Source organism: Fusarium fujikuroi, chromosome FFUJ_chr01 (genome assembly GCF_900079805.1).
Source record: "Fusarium fujikuroi IMI 58289 draft genome, chromosome FFUJ_chr01".
Lineage (NCBI taxonomy): Eukaryota > Fungi > Ascomycota > Sordariomycetes > Hypocreales > Nectriaceae > Fusarium > Fusarium fujikuroi.
Window position 1 is genome coordinate 4,453,719 of NC_036622.1, and position 16,046 is coordinate 4,469,764.

Here is a 16,046-nt window from a genome sequence, read left to right on the forward strand (position 1 = left end):
ACGCTCGTCCTCTTTCACATAGCCTGAATGCAGTACTTTGTCACATCAATCGTGAGCACGTTCTACGCGGCGACGGCTTCCTGTGTACGTCCACGAGACTCGCCGTTCAGACCGCCATCGCTGCCCAGAATGGAGCCTCGGGCATCCTCATCCTCCTCCTCCTCGTCGCTGTCAAGATCACGGTCTCGAGCAGTCCAGGAGCTACCATCGTTCAAGGGTACATCTTGACCGGAGAGATCGTGGCCCTCACCTCGGCGGATGTTGTTACGACGTCGCTGAGACAGAGTGCGGGCGCGGGTAGAGAGCTTGGAAGAAACGACAGCGTTGGAAGTAACCCAGTTCGTCAGGGCGTCTTCGCAATCTTGAATAATAGCCTTACTAGCTTCATATCCATCGTACGCCTGGCGGGTTTCGCCGGGAGTGACCGGGGTGTCATCGATGAGCTCGAGGAGGTGTTTTCCATAGCCAGCAATAATGGCAACCTTCTCACAATGCTCACGCAGAGCATCGAATTGGTAAGTATAGGCTGCCTTCACCTTCTCTCGAGTGATGTTGGAAAGCTGAGCCTCAGCAACAAGAGACTCAGCCTCAGCTCGGACAAGTTCCTGTTCAAGGACGACAATCTTGGGAGAGTTGGGCTCCTTGTACTTGAGTTGGGCGATCTGATCGGTGATCTTCTGCTTGCCTGAGCCGGGGTTAGTAGGCAATACGCCGTCCAGGTGGTGAGCGGTACTTACGGTCACGGCTTGGCTGAACTGAAGCTTCAATGTTGCGGATACTCTTCATGGTAACCCTATACTGGTCGTAACGGTCGACGTATTGGTCCTCGAGCTCGCCAATCTCGTACAGAAGGACACCGAGCTTGTCGGTAACGTCGGAAACATCTTCGTCACCAGCCTCGCCCCAAATAGACAGTTGTTGCTGTCGAGTTAGTTTCAATGGTTCGTAGGATTGGGGTATTGGGAACATACAGCAACTTCCATTCGCTCACGGGCGACGGTCTCTAAGCTTCGCATCACATTTTTCTCCATTTTGACCAGCTGGGAGAGCTTCTTGGCCAGGTCCGGGCCAAAGGCACCACCAGCATTGCGGCGAAGGGCATGTCCTGCGCGGGAGATCTTGTTAGTTCTGTTGAATTGACAGTCGAAGTGGCGTGATGCTAGCTTACCGAAGCTGCTCTTGAAGAGGCGGCCGGATTTTGTCGACGACGGAGGTGGCGGGGGGTTCTGCTCAAGGTCAGTCAGTTTTGCTGTCGCATTGAGCTGTGGCGTCATAAGCTCGAATTGCACGCACCTGGAGTTGAGAGGCAGTAGGCGCCCGGGTCTGGCGCATGGAATAGGTGCGATGCATGATGAATGCTGTTGTTTATGAGTGCGACGAGCGGTGGAGTTGAGTATGGATGACAAGAAAAAGGGTCCAGCAAGGACAGGCAGGGAATAAATAATATCAGGTGGGGATTAACGTGGGTGGGAGACGGAGATCACAGCTGCAGAGCTGAGAATCAAGCAAGGATAAGATGTCGGAGAAAACACGAAGGAGAAGATCGTGGCCGGGTTGCTGGGAACGTTATATGATGGAGGCCAGAAACAGGGCAAGGCTTGGGCTTGGGCTCTGGTGGTGATTGTTGCTGCGGAGAACCAAGATCGTCACCTTTTTCGATGCGGGAGCTGAGAGCGACGTCATCAAGACTCCACTTGGACAAGAACGAGTGAGTGAGGTCTTCGATACAGACGGGCGCTAGCATCTAGTGTATGTCTACACCGCAACCCCTGGTGATCGCAGCATTACTCAAGGTACTGCTACTTACGTCAAGCGTGTCTCAGGTCTACGTCGTGCATTTTGCGGGCCTGGGCCAAGGATCCTCACCTGTGCATCCGGAGAGACCCCCCCAGGTCCCCCAAGAGCTGGACTGCCCATCCCGGATGCGGTTCACGACCACCAAGCTTCGGTCGAATCCAGCGCAACGCTAGTGAGTGTCTAAGATGAAATATGACGATATCGAGGCACAAGTTTGGGGTCCTTTGGAGGTCAGTGGGTGGGTGAACGGGCTCTAAAACTGAGCGATCCTCCGGCAGTCTCCAGCCCGAAAGATAAAGGAGACAAGGGGCAATTGAGGCAGCCCAGAAACCAATTACCGCAAGGGCCCTTTTCACATGTTGTGGTTAGCTTAGTTCCGATCTTGATGTCAGTCGTTTCGTGAAACAGGGTCTTTTCCGAAGTTGAGAGCACTTTCTCGAAGCAGTATGGACTGATCTGACGAGGCTGCGCAGTGTAAATGATATCAAGCCTGGTATGTATGTATTGGATTGAATAGGCAATAGGATAGAAGGATGGATGTAATTGGCTATCAAAGGCTTCAATAAAGTGCCAAGCATATGTTGTTAAACTACCGGAGCCAAGACAATATTTCCTTTGCCTTACTCATTACGTCGACTTTTCGTCGTTTTTTAGCGACCAGTTCGATCGCAGCTTATAAGCATCCGGCCATTCCGATAATCACAAACCTGACTACGGTATTAGATTGATCCTCACGTGAGACGGCCTATTACCTCCAAGATATATCAAAACTCTAGAAAAGAGACAAATAAAGGGACATGCCTCCTAAATCAAATTACTTACCTATACAGTTTGATTTTGAATCATGTTGTCCATGGTCCTTTTCAGTTTGGATGTTCCACGATTGCTCTGGTTAGGGCACAGCATATCCAGCTTCTATGAGCGACCATGCTTGAGTAGCGTCGATGCATTATCAACGACTATAATAGAGTGTGATTCAAACTCATATGTGAGCGGGATGGAATCCACAATCATAACAAAACAGTGCCATGACGGTTCGCTTCAAAGAGGGAACAAATACACACTATATATGTAGTATGTAAAATCGCCCTCCACTTAAGGTCATGACCAATCCAGCCACGCTAAGCCGGATTAATGAACGCGACCCCCTGTCAATGTCCCCTGTAGACTCCTCAACGCGTGCAATTGACACTCATTCACCCATTCAACTAATTATTCATCTCTGTCTTGGTTTGAGTTTCGAGAGACAACAAACCGACAATCGAGGGCATTCATGTCTTTTGTACAAGCCCGTCGTATGTAATACCATTATATTACTCTCTGGTATTCAGTTTCTTTGGCTTCCTCGACCTCTTCTGCGCATTTTGCTCCTATTTTCTGCCGAACTTGCACCTTTAATCTGTCCACACGCGTCTCTGGCTGGGTCGACAAACTCGTGTTTCCTTCTCCCGTCTCGTTTATTACCTATCTACAAAGGTGCTCTCCACAGCAACATCAGCACGAATTGCAGCCATTACCTATCTTCCTTTCTCTCCCCCCTTTTTTGGTGTCCATCAGCGACTCTTGTGCAGGATGGTAGCAGTTGCTGGCTACCTTGCTTGTAGAGAGGGGCAGTTCTGGTAAAAAAACCTTTGGCAGTTCGCCTTCCTTACCAACACGGGCGGTTGTACCTTGCCTTAGAGTTTGAGGCAAAGTCATCAGCCGCAACCATGGCCTCTCATCACCTCGTCGCCATCGTCGCAGGAAAACCTGACACCATCGACTTGACAGGAGACAGTGATTCAGACTACGAACCACATTCTCTGGCGCCTCTGAATCGCAACAACACTACTACAGCGCGCTTCACCCCCAATTTTTCTATCTCAAGTGAGCGCCCATCATCAACCAATGCTCCCGTCAGCCCGCCCAAGTTGAATAGATCTACGAGCTCTATCGCCGCCAGCCAGGATAGACAACCCTCCGCTTCTGCTGAGCCGCCACGCCCAGCATCTTCAGTACTCAAACTGAGCCAGAAGGTGACCACGATAACGGCTAATTCTGATGACGCCCAAAGTATGGCAAAGCTGTCTAGTGTTACAGCCTCCAACTTGGCATCTCGTCAGGTGACGCCCACGCCTGAAATGGACGATTCAAAATCAACGCAACAGAGCAAACCGGCATCTCCTAAATATCAAACGCCTAAAAAGCAGGAATGGGATGTCGCTGCTGTTGTCCAGAAGCTGACACAGTTTCGCCAAGATATCAAGGATGGACACAGTCGCATGACCTCTTATATCATTGAGTCCACCAAGCCTAATGAACGTCGTGTTATGACAGGCAAAAACCTCTTCGCCGGACTTGTAAACAAACCTGTCCCGTCCAAGAAGGGAGAAACGATGAGAATCAAATCCAAAGTACTTTGCGCCCCAAACGAATCCAAGTGAATTCTGCTAATATTCTCAACAGGAACACACGAAGCTTAAGAACAACAAACGAGAGGATCACTACAGCATCGTACGCATCCAGACAGATGAAGAGCGTGTCCCAAGATACCGCTTTCATCACGTAGAAATCAAAAAGAATATTCTTACTCCCAACACAATGCTAACCTTTGTACCCCACTTGAGGGATCTTGAGACCTCGGAGGAGTACAAATACAATGTTTGGTTGCAAGAATTGGAGGACATTGACCGCAAATCTGGTTTCAAGCCTATGAGTCGTGAGGAGAAAGTGCGCATAGCAGTGCGCTCCGAATTTGCATCGACTGTCTTGTTATATCTTGGCACTTGGCTCGACAAGCTCTCAATACCTGGCTGTACCAGATCAGCTCTTATTCGCTTCATGGCAAGTCGAGAGCCTGACGATGCGATCACGCCCCGACAAAAATCAGACATTCTCAACTCACATCGCCCTACCGAGTCCACCACACCACCCGAGGCAAACAAAGCCGCCCACATGTTCACGGAAGCATTCCGCCGTGTGTTTCACCAGGACCAACACCCAAGCAAGCAGATTGAGCTCCGCGATGTCTTGCTTTTGGATGAGTCAGTCGACAGCATCATGGAAACCAAGCCCACAGCCAAGGATGGCTCCAGCACACAGCACGAAAACGAGCATGATGCTGTCGAGTATTGGCTGGGAACTTATTCAATTCTTGGTTGCCTTATCTGCTTCAGTCATTCCTGTGAGCACGGCGAATACGATGCCCAGAATTGCAAGCGCACCCTTTCGATTCTTCCCCGTCTTTCGGATACTCTGAAGCGGCGACGTCGCCTCCCCTACAGTGCAGCTGATACGGTTAATGGCAATGGCCCTTTATCCCCACTCTGCAAACGTAACTGCTATCGAAGCTCGCCCCGGCCTGTTGCTGCCTCAATCCAGAGGCCATGGGATGAAGAAGACCATTTTATCCTACGATCTACGGTTGCGACCGCCGACCGCAGCAAGGTTACGAAAGATCCCTTCTGCTTGGTTGCCCAGCTCCTTGACCGGGATTGCAGCGACGTATTTAATGAATATCAAAAGCTGAATGTGTCCATGTCTCCAGTAGAGCCAGCTAACAGATCGCAAATTCGGACCGTCAGCTGGTATGATCGTTTCAAAAAGACGCTCATCGGCGACTGGGAATCTCACACCAAAACCCACGAACATCAAAAACGCGAACTCTGCGAACCTTGTAATCACGAAGGGCCTTGTACTTCGGAAAGTTGTATTTGCGTTCAGCATGGTGTTCTATGCGAGAAGTTCTGCGGCTGTACGGTGGAAAACTGCGCCTACAAATTCACAGGCTGTGCCTGCCACTCGCAAGGCAAAACTTGCCTCTCAAAAGGAAAGGAAAGGCCATGCATCTGTGTGCAGCTGAACCGCGAATGCGATCCAGATGTTTGTGGCCGATGTGGGGTGGTTGAGAGAGCCGATTCTGAGAATGCTGATGATGAAGTTCTTCATTCTACCGGCTGTCAAAACTGTTCGCTGCAGCGGGGCCAGGCGAAGAGCCTCGCTCTAGGAGAGAGTCAACTTGAGGGAGTCGGGTATGGGTTATTCACTATCGAGGATATTTCACAGGACGATTTCATCATCGAATATGTAGGTGAACTGATCACCCACGACGAAGGAGTGCGACGAGAAGCCAGACGTGGCGACGTGTTTGACGAAGAATCAAACATTTCGTACGTCTTTACTCTGTTAGACAACGAAGGTATTTGGGTGGACGCTGCGACATATGGTAATTTGAGTCGCTACATCAACCACGCATCAGAGAGTGACAAGCGCGGATGCAACATTACCCCACGAATCCTTTACGTCAATGGCGAATACCGCATCAAGTTTACAGCCATGCGGGATATCAAAGCTGGAGAGGAATTGTTCTTCAATTATGGTGAAAACTTCCCCAACCTGACAAAGAAGCTGCTCGACCATAAGGTGGGAGGGAAGTCTGACCAGGGTAAAAAACGATCGCGACGGCCCAACGGAGAAGGGGTCGCACGGAAGAATCCAAAGACGGATAAGAAGAAGCCCGGAAAGGGAAAGAAGCGTGCCCAAGCAGTTCTCGATGAAGACGATATGCTAGCGGATACGCTTGGTTTCGCTCCGAAGCCTCTGCGTAAGCGCAAGAAGGGCCCATTTGAGGAGGACTCAGAAGAAGAAGAGTATCACCCGACTGGCACTGATGCCTCTATCATGGAAACACCTTCCGATGGAGATTCGGATTTTGGAAATTCAGCAGCAAGACTGCGAAAACGAGCGCGACAAGATGGCAAGGGAGCAGCGTCGAGCCATAATGGCAAACCACGAGGAGATCTAAAGACACGCGGCAAAAGAGGGGGCGCCAGACCAGGAAGTGGTCGGCCGAGAAAGTATCCACGAAAGCTGACTTCAGCTCCGATGTTGGAGCATCCTTCGGCCTCTGAATCGCAAGATCGAGAGGATCCAGAAGAACGCCAGATCGTGGCTGCAGACACCATCGTGCCAGCTTCACTGCAACGGCCACAGCCAGTGGAAATCAACGACAACATGGAATATATCAATCTTTCAGAGGAACGCACTGAAGAATCCAGGCTGCTTCAGAACCAACTAGAGGAGGGCAATGATGATGACGATGACGACGAAGACCAAGATGTGGTTGTGCGGTCGCGCGTTGATCGAGGTGTGAGAAACCGGCGCCCAACAGCAAAGTTAAGAGATGACGGAGACTGGTTAGGCGGGAGTCAATAATATAGAGCGGCTTCCAAGGTGGTTTGGCTTCATTGTAAGATAATGGGGACATCACAAACATACAGTCCTGCACAAACTAGGATGGAAATTTCTGGGTTTGGGTGAGAGGCTTGGTATTAGTTGGGAGACAGTTGTAGTAGTAGTATTATTGCAGAATATATGAGTTTTGAGGACGCAGTTGGCTTTGGTGTTTTGTGTTGGGGACGTAAAAGACATACCGAATGGATGTTCTTCGATTGACTACCAGGCACACTGTTTCGACTCTTGAATACAGAGCTCTAATGCTTTGATATCATCTTTATGAAAGAATATCCACCGCTAACAAAAGTTATGTCTTCATAATTCATTGAATGGATTTGCACTAGTGTCCTTTTTGTATAGGCAGATGTAAACCACTTAGACCACTAAATTCTTCAGCTTCACCTCAGTGACGGTGCCCCACATCCCACCATTAGCGTCCAGTAGGCTCCAGCCACAAGCGATGACGTTGTCGATTCGAAAGCGGGAAGGAACAAGACAGGTGCACGACAGCTTTCCCAGCTCTGCCAGGTTCAGGTCCAAACTGACCACCTTTGTCATTCTTCCTCTTTTCACTTTGCATACAAATACGAAGATTATCGCAACCGGAAGCTTTTTTCCTTTTCTCATAACACTCCAGCACTCTACGACTGAACCTCTCTCTCACTCTTTCTTTTGAGCTTCCCAATCTTCCTCTATTTCAATTTTTGTTTACCCCTCGTCACCGCCGTCACTATGACGCTCTACTATACCCTCGTGCGTTCCTTGTGCCTCTATCGAGAGCTCCAATCACCTAGCCAATGGAGTTTCTAACTGTGTCATTTAGGTCTTTATGCTTCTCGTCTTCGAGATGGCGCTTTTCATGCTCCTAATCGTCCCCATGCCCTTCAACGTTAAGCGCAAGATCTTCACGTGCGTCAAACACCAAGTTTAGGCGTCTTTCCCGTGCAGCTAACAAGATATACAGCTTCATCTCCGAGAACCCTGTGGTCGCGAAGATTCAATACTGGATGAAGATCACCTTTGTCTTTATCCTAATTCTCTTTATCGACAGTGTCAACCGTGTCTACCGCGTCCAGCTCGAGCTCGCCGCCGCCTCCGAACAGTCCAAGCAGGGAGGAGGGTATGTTACCCCAAAAAACCACGACATAGCAGGTGGGCACATCACTAACCTGATTGCAGTGCCGCCGTTATGGGCCACGAGCGCCTCGAAGTCCAAGCCCGCAAGTTCTACTCCCAGCGCAACATGTACCTTTGTGGCTTCACCCTCTTCCTTTCGCTCATCCTTAACCGCACCTACGTTATGATCCTCGAGGTGATGCGTCTGGAGGACAAGGTCCGCGATTACGAGGGTACTAAGAGCAATACCAAGGAGGCTGAGAAGCTTGCCGTTGCCGGCAAGCCCGGTGAGCTTGCTCGCCTTCGAAAGGAGCTTGAGCAGAAGGACCAGGACCTCAAGACCCTGAAGAAGCAGAGCGAGCAGCTCCACAAGAGCTACGATGAGCTCAGCGACAAGTACGCTGCTACCCAACAAACTGGCGAGTCCAGAAAGGGCATCTAAGGCGCCCATGTTCTATGGCCCCAAAGAAAAAAGACGCCCGCCCACCCAAGGATATCGGCATCTGATCTATTGCTGACCTGTCTGGGCGCAAGAAAAGAGTCTGGGTCTGAGCCTGTCAGGGCATATACAAACAGCAACAGACCTGGAGCCAGATGAAGTGCAAGATGTAAAATAGCGTTATAACGGTTACTGGGTTAAGCACCGGCGCAAAGTTGGCGATCGGACGTGGACAGGACGATCGACTATCTGAGATTGTAATAGGAATTTCTTTATGTATAGAATCGTGATATTGGATGATGCCTTGGCATTGACAATCACCAGGATCTGGCATGCAAATTGCTATATCACTATTCAAACACTATGCCGTTCTCGATTCCATGTGAAACAAACATAGAAGTACGTATGGCCTTGGGGAGTAACAATACAAGACTTCTCTCTCTATTATAAGACGTAATATTTTAAGGCAAACTGAGTGTTTATTACGGACCTTAAATTCATCCTTCGTACCTGTTTGTACCTGAGGTAGGTATTCTCTTTGTCCAGGAAGGTAAATAGGATATTCACCTAAATAACAATAGACTTAGGTAATCTAGCATAAGCTTAGGATATGCGTAGGATATCTTTTGCTTACTAGTTTATTTTAGCACCTTATATCAAGGTCTACTATTTTCTTGCTTCCCGAGGGGCGCGATCATGCACTGTGCGAATTGAACAGTCTCCTTCCATCGCGTCACGTCTCTGCAAGGCACGTCGACTTTCCATCTTCTCTTCAATCTCTATGCTCGTCTCTCATCTCACTCGACTCTCCTGCCTCAGCCTATCACTGAAAGTCGTAATCGGGAAACAAGGCATTTGCAAGTCTCTCCCTCCATCCTTTCTTACAAAAGGACATCTTATCACTGTGCCAAATTATATCAACACTATGGCATCCTCTTTGAGCATTACCTCTGCCATCAACATCAACCTCGAGGAGTTCAAGCGAGTTCTCAATCAATACCCGGCTCTTATTAAAAGAGTATCAGATGAAAAGGGTGGTAAGTGAATAAAGAGATATCAAGGATGCCACTTTACACGAGTATCGGCTAATCAATATCAACCAATAGCCAAAGGTGGCCAGAGAACGCTGCAAGAACTGGACAATTATCGATACAAAGATGCATTGGATGCCTTTAATTCTAGCGCGAAAAGTCGCCCAATGAAGCTAGACGACATCAAGAACCTCGTGGAGTGGAAGTTGTGAGTCCAAGTCCACCCACCTGTGCCAGAATCGTACAGCTGCATGAGGTCAAAGCTAAAGTCATTTGCTAATAAAGATCAGACGCCATGGGAAGTTCAGACCAACTCTTATGAATCTGGTCTCATCTAATGATGCAAACGATGCTCAGGAAATTGTAAAGCAAGCTCTTGAAGCTTACAAAAAGGATGCTGACATAGAAGCCGCCGTGGGTGTATTGACAAAGCTTCGAGGCATTGGCCCTGCAACTGCATCCTTGCTTTTGGCAGTTCATGATCCGACACGGGTCATCTTCTTTGCCGATGAGGCTTTCTGGTGGCTATGCTGCCACGGGAAGCAGAGTCCTATCAAGTATAACGCCAAGGAGTACCGTATGCTATGCTCCAAAGTTGACGATCTGCGGAACAGACTCGATGTGCAAGCAAGTGACGTGGAGAAAGTGGCCTATGTCTTGATGAAGCAACCGGCTCAACCGGATCAATCCCATGATGTGGCACCACCGAAGGAGGTCAGGCCGATCACAGCGCCCATGGCAGCGAAGAAGGAAAAGAAGAGGAAGGTTAATTCAAATGCCGAAATAGTACAGGATGCAATCCATGAACAGCCGCCACTTCGTCGATCCAAACGGGTCAAGAACTAGTGCTTCAGTCGCAAGGGAAAATAAAACCACTCGACTCACGGCAACAAAACCACAAACTTATTCTGCATACATTTTTGCAAAACTGCAAAGAATGATGCTCACAATTCATTGCCACCCTTCCAATCGTATGCACACCAGGTCCATGATACCAAGCTGTAAGACCAAACGGTTATACATTACAGCTAATCATTTTGATAACACACCGCAACTCACCCTAATAAGCAGTCAAAACGACAGCCTCAGAGGACCGGGTATCCGGCCCGTATAGCGTGTGTATCCGAAGAATACCAAGCTCCCATCCGAAGAAATTCCGCATGACGACAATTCCTCACGATGAAATCAACGACTTAACGCTCAAAGAGGCCGTGGACAGTCACGCGCAGCGTTCAGGCACGTTTGCGGACCATGTAAACGTGGCTATAAAACAACCATACGTCGCACTGGCGCCCAGAATGCCAGGTTTCCCTTCCTCGGAGAAGATGCTTGAGCTCTCACCTTTGCTGTTCCAGTAGCGTCCCTCAACTGCCACATTTACTCCGGTATATATCTGTGATTCAACTGGTGCGGGTGGTCTAGGATAGCTCAACGTTATCTTTTATTTCCAATACCCACAATCAACTTCTCAAAAGCTCTCACCATGGCTCCAAAAGGCCACCGGCATGGTCCATCAAGTAGTATGTTTGCTCAGATTACTGAGCCCATACCTCTCCCTACTCGCTTTGCCCGAATCAAGAGAGATTTGATTGAGGGTAAAGATTCTCAGATCAAGAGTTCCTGGATAAGACTACTTGTCAAGTTAAACACTGAAATCGATATCATCGCCAAAGCCGGTTCGGATATCTACCCATCTATTGATTTTAACGATCTCAAAGACTCTTCAGTTGCAGACAACTTTTCTTCAAGACTAAAGGAACGAGGTGTCGCTGTTGTTCGGAATGTGGTTCCTCATGATCTGGCTACGAAATGGAAGGCAGATACGGACGCTCACCTGGGGGACCTTCAGGCGCAACGATTGCCCACCCATGATCCGCATCTGTACGGGGTTTACTGGTCTCCTGGGCAGATCAAGTCTCGAGCCCATCCGAACATTCTCTATGCCCAACGTTTCCTAATGAATTTATGGGACTCGTCTGACCCGGAAGCACTTGTGAGCCCCAATTTCCCCATCAGCTACGCCGACCGCATGAGGGTCAGGAGACCTGAGGATGAGACATGTTCCCTCAGTGTATATGTTGACGGAGGAAGCGTGGAGCGCTGGGAGCCGGATGGCTATGGTTCAGCAGCGACTTATCAACGCATCTGGGATGGCCGTTGGGAGGACTGGGATCCGTGGGAGAGCAGCACTCGACTAAAAGTGACAAGCGATTTATACAATGGTGACGGCTCATGCAGCGTCTTCCGCATGTTTCAGGGCTGGGTCGCTCTGAGTGAAGTTCCTTTTGGCCATGGTACCCTTCTCTTGTGTCCCATGATTCGACTCACAACTGCATATCTTCTTCTGCGTCCCTTTTTTGTGCCCAAAGAATCCTCACCGGCGAGTCCAGACTTTCTTACGCCAGGGAACTGGATTCTTGAAGAGCCAACTTCGTCTGTGATTCAAGGCGCTTTGCCGTCTTACCCACAGGAGCTCAACGATGCATTACATCCTCATCTACAGCTTCATCGGAGCATGATTCCCATACCAAAACTTGACCCTGGTGATTACCTTGTCTGGCACTGCGATACCGTCTACGCCCTTGACCGTCTCCGTCGCCCAGACATCCCTCCTACAACAATCATATATCTTCCAGCCTGTCCATTAACTCAGACAAATGCCCTATATCTTGCTCATCAGCGCAAGGGGTTTCTGCATGGGGAAGCCGGCCCTGACTTTACCGGCGCCCCTACGGGTGACGCCAATGTAGGAGGAGAGCAGGCCGTTAGAGAGGTTGGTGAGGCAGGCGGTTTAGACGGCATGCGTGCAATGGGGCTACTACCCTGGGATGAGGATGAAGCTCAAGATGACCTTGAGTATGCAGTATTGGAAATGGCAAATGGGGTATTATTTCCAGAAAAGTATGACGGGGCGTACTGAAGCGCTCGTTAATCGGGTAAGGCAGAATGCAATGCGAATTTGTAAGTCATTTGGTCGGACACATCACCTCCTTGTGACCGCTACAAAACCATATCACTTCCCAAGACGTAGGAAATTCCTGCGGTAAGATGCCTTGACTGGTTTATTCAATAGGTAATAGAAAACACACCCTTCGCCCATCAGGCAATCCAGTTGTTATCCTCAACCTTACCAACCAGTTTCCACAGCTTGTCAAAGACATTGTTTGGATCATACTGCTTCTTCAGCCCCCTCAAGCGCTCCGAGTTTGAGCCAAATGCCTCTTCAGCCGAGATGGTGTCAGTGCTCACATAGTTCAGATAGTGACCGATGCCATCTGACAAGGCCTTGTCGTCGTATCCAAGCTCGCGAATCGACTTCTGGAACCCACGATTGAACTGGCGAATTTTGGCATCAAGACCCTCATCCATCCACTTGTAATTGATACCAACATTGTAGTAGTTACCTCGTGAGTTGAAGGAGGTTGACTCGACAGGAATCGTCCGGATGGTTTTCTGGGGAATGCACTCTATCATGACAACCGAGCCCTCGGTACCCGGCGTATCCTCGACAAACCCCGTGAATTTATCACGGATTGATTCGGCGGTGGAAAGCTCCATGGGAAGGGTGAAGTTGGCGCCACCAAAAAGGTATCGACTGCCCTTTGCAAAGACCTCATCTGCGCCCTGGTTGATCATAGGATATGGCATAGGCCCAACTTGCTTCATCAATGCCTCGAGCTCTAGTATGGGAGCGAAATATTTCAGGCCGTCTTCCTCTGGACTAGGCCCAACCTGGGCCATCTGAACCAGGACAACGAGGGGCCTGGGCGCATTGGGATCTGGGCCAGGGGGAGCATAAGTGTAGCCTGTGAGGAAGATTTGGGTGCCGTCGTTTGTCTCTCCCCAGTGGTTGAGAAACTTGATCACTGCAGGCAGAGCCGTGGGAGGGAGGAAAGCCATGCCACCCCAGATATCACCTTGCGGGAATATCTTGCTGGTGAATTGGGTAACCACACCAAAGCTGCTGCCGGCGCCTCGAAGAGCCCAAAAGAGGTCTGCGTTCTCGGTGGAGGATGCGGTCACGATGCTTCCATCGGCTAGGACGACTTGACATGAAAGCAAGACGTCGATGGCCAGACCGTGAATACCAGACAAGATGCCATAGCCGCCATGCAGGATGAGTCCTCCAACGCCAGTATGGCTGACAGTTCCGCCAACGGTAGCCAGGCCCTTAGTCCAGAGTGCCTCGTCAACGTCTTTCCATAAGCAGCCTCCTCCGAAGGAGACAGTGTTTGCCTCGGTGTCTACCGAGACATCGCGCATAAGAGAGAGATCCAGGACCATGCCCTCGGGTGATGGAGCGCAAGACGTTTGCGAGGTACTATGGCCACCTCCTTTGACATTGAATTTGATGCCATTAGATGTTGCAAACTTGACAACCTCACTGGTTTCTTCAGCAGTTCTGGGTTGGGCTACAGCGGCCTGTGAATCAATTAGCTGATAGCTGGGGAGCCACGACGGTTTGACGTACAGCAGGCTTTACACAGGTGAGACTCCATCGTTGGAGGCTCTCGTCGAATCCTTCGTCTCCGGGGAGTAGAAGCCGTCCCTGAACTAGCTTGTTGCGCAACGACGAGAACTTGGTTTGGGTCATATTTGGATACTGGAAAAGTGAATGTTCTCAATGATGGTGTTTGTGCATATTCTATGGTGCTTCGCAGCAGCCTTATATACTATCATAAGGGTAGGCTGTCTGACTTGAAGAGTCGCCGTCTCACCTCAGCACCAACTACATGTATAGCGTTGCATACCAATATGGATTCTATACCTTACTCGGTTTGGATGGGCAGACGAGCTATCAAATTGGATGCGGAGTTGTTGGCGTGAAGCTGAAAGAACGGGCGTTTAGGCGGTGCTGTATAGCGCCATTGGCGGTACGTGGCGTCCTCTATGGCGGACATTGGACCTCTAGACGAGAGCCTGCATTGTCGAGCATCTTGATTTGATAGAAATGGAGGATTTGATGAACCTGATTTATCCTGATTTGAAACATTGCACATAATATGATGTATTGTTGGCGATCCTTCGAATCCTCGTTGCTATGAAGGTCTGCGGCAAAGCAGCAACCCGGTTGCCCGCTTAGCTGCCCAAGCTAGGTGATACCCTCGGACTGAAGCAAGTAGAGTATGATGATATTGGCTTCTATCTAAGCGGGATTCTCGCAATTGATAGGGCTTAGGCCAGCCAGAGCCTAGAGGTCAGCTCAATACGATCGACGAGAGTTTAGACTAGCTCAAGGCACAGCACAGTTAGTAGCTTATTAACCCAGGATTCTCCACACTCAGCAAGATTCGGGGACGTGAATAAGCTAGCTTAGTGAGAGTTGAGGCTCGCATGGGTCAGTTTCGAAGCTTTTGCTAGTTATGGCTTGGTTGGGGCGCTGACAGTGACAGTGATGTTGATGATGGCTGGTGCTACCAAAAGTGGTCATGCACTTGGAGGCTACTAACTAATGTATTCAGCTGTAACTTGGTAAAAGTATATTTGATGACTCTGAGACGGCGGTGACACCAACTCTGTAACGTAACATAAATAGATACAGTTTCTGCCTCGGCTGTATTCTGTTACTGTAGACTCATAGACTCTTAGCCTCTGTTAATGCCCGTTTATGCCCTGGATGGAACGGTCGAGACCCTGAGACCGGTTAGATAACGGCCTGTCCGAAATGGGCGACAGCTAAGAAGAGGAAGAAAAAAAAAGGTGACCCTCCGTTTTCCGTTTTTTTACGGGTTTTCTTCTGCATAATCGCATCCAATCCAATCCATCCTCTTAATTCTTACTCACTTACACCTTTTGACCTCCCAACACCGCCAAATCTATACCGAGTTCTCCTAGTCCACATAACGCAACACACCCTCTCCCTCTCCCTCTCCCCCTTCTTAAACAACCAGTCCAAATCGCAAACATGGGTAACGTAAGCTAAGAGGATTCAGATGCCATCATAAACGATACCTTGTGCTGACATGGAGGTTCCAGGGTGCCAAGGCTCAGCAGAAGCGCGAGCGCAATGCTAAGGACAAGAACACTGCCAAGTCGCAGCTCAAGGTGGTGAGTTTATAACTGTACTCTATAATTTCTGACATCTTTTGCTAACATGGCCGAATAGAACGAAAAGGCCTGTGACATTCAGTGCCAGATCTGCAAATCTACCTTTCTCAAGACCACAAAGGCCCCTGCGTATGTCCACCAAAATACCCACCGATCTCCTCTGTTTCTCCATCATCTTAACTAACTAATATTTCCTCTCCAGTCTCAAGGAGCATGCCGAGAACAAGCACAGCAAGACCATTGCCGACTGCTTCCCCAACGTCCAAGTCGCATAGACCATAACACACGAGGTGTTGACATGCTGGTATCGTACGAGAAGAGAAAAAGTCAAGAAAACAATTGGGAAATGTTTAGCGAAGCGAGGCGTACTGTGGCATGACAGCCTAGACGAGAACGGAGAG

General features: G+C 49.4%; 7 protein-coding genes; 5 read left to right on the top strand and 2 right to left on the bottom strand.

The window, feature by feature from the left end:
* Positions 1 to 62: 62 nt before the first annotated feature.
* Positions 63 to 1,350, bottom strand: FFUJ_00720 (probable meiotic expression up-regulated protein 14; the record flags this gene model as incomplete). XM_023571918.1 has 5 exons in its annotated part: positions 63 to 685; positions 738 to 921; positions 972 to 1,105; positions 1,169 to 1,226; positions 1,294 to 1,350. The coding sequence occupies 5 exons, from the start codon at positions 1,348 to 1,350 to the stop codon at positions 63 to 65; spliced, it is 1,056 nt and encodes a 351-aa protein (XP_023424782.1).
* Positions 1,351 to 3,506: 2,156 nt separating this feature from the next.
* Positions 3,507 to 6,990, top strand: FFUJ_00719 (related to polycomb group protein MEDEA; the record flags this gene model as incomplete). XM_023571929.1 has 2 exons in its annotated part: positions 3,507 to 4,190; positions 4,243 to 6,990. The coding sequence occupies 2 exons, from the start codon at positions 3,507 to 3,509 to the stop codon at positions 6,988 to 6,990; spliced, it is 3,432 nt and encodes a 1,143-aa protein (XP_023424783.1).
* Positions 6,991 to 7,743: 753 nt separating this feature from the next.
* Positions 7,744 to 8,569, top strand: FFUJ_00718 (related to endoplasmic reticulum 25 kDa transmembrane protein; the record flags this gene model as incomplete). XM_023571940.1 has 4 exons in its annotated part: positions 7,744 to 7,764; positions 7,835 to 7,920; positions 7,976 to 8,131; positions 8,191 to 8,569. 4 exons carry the CDS (start codon positions 7,744 to 7,746, stop codon positions 8,567 to 8,569), a joined length of 642 nt encoding a protein of 213 aa, XP_023424784.1.
* A 922-nt stretch (positions 8,570 to 9,491) lies between these two features.
* On the top strand, positions 9,492 to 10,443 carry FFUJ_00717 (uncharacterized protein; the record flags this gene model as incomplete). XM_023571951.1 has 3 exons in its annotated part: positions 9,492 to 9,603; positions 9,673 to 9,805; positions 9,888 to 10,443. 3 exons carry the CDS (start codon positions 9,492 to 9,494, stop codon positions 10,441 to 10,443), a joined length of 801 nt encoding a protein of 266 aa, XP_023424785.1.
* A 637-nt stretch (positions 10,444 to 11,080) lies between these two features.
* On the top strand, positions 11,081 to 12,517 carry FFUJ_00716 (uncharacterized protein; the record flags this gene model as incomplete). Its single annotated transcript, XM_023571962.1, has 1 exon — positions 11,081 to 12,517. The coding sequence occupies one exon, from the start codon at positions 11,081 to 11,083 to the stop codon at positions 12,515 to 12,517; it is 1,437 nt and encodes a 478-aa protein (XP_023424786.1).
* Positions 12,518 to 12,696: 179 nt separating this feature from the next.
* FFUJ_00715 (related to 6-hydroxy-D-nicotine oxidase) lies at positions 12,697 to 14,191 on the bottom strand (the record flags this gene model as incomplete). XM_023571974.1 has 2 exons in its annotated part: positions 12,697 to 14,019; positions 14,069 to 14,191. The coding sequence occupies 2 exons, from the start codon at positions 14,189 to 14,191 to the stop codon at positions 12,697 to 12,699; spliced, it is 1,446 nt and encodes a 481-aa protein (XP_023424787.1).
* A 1,311-nt stretch (positions 14,192 to 15,502) lies between these two features.
* FFUJ_00714 (uncharacterized protein) lies at positions 15,503 to 15,920 on the top strand (the record flags this gene model as incomplete). XM_023571985.1 has 4 exons in its annotated part: positions 15,503 to 15,511; positions 15,574 to 15,645; positions 15,704 to 15,774; positions 15,848 to 15,920. The coding sequence occupies 4 exons, from the start codon at positions 15,503 to 15,505 to the stop codon at positions 15,918 to 15,920; spliced, it is 225 nt and encodes a 74-aa protein (XP_023425527.1).
* Positions 15,921 to 16,046: the final 126 nt, after the last annotated feature.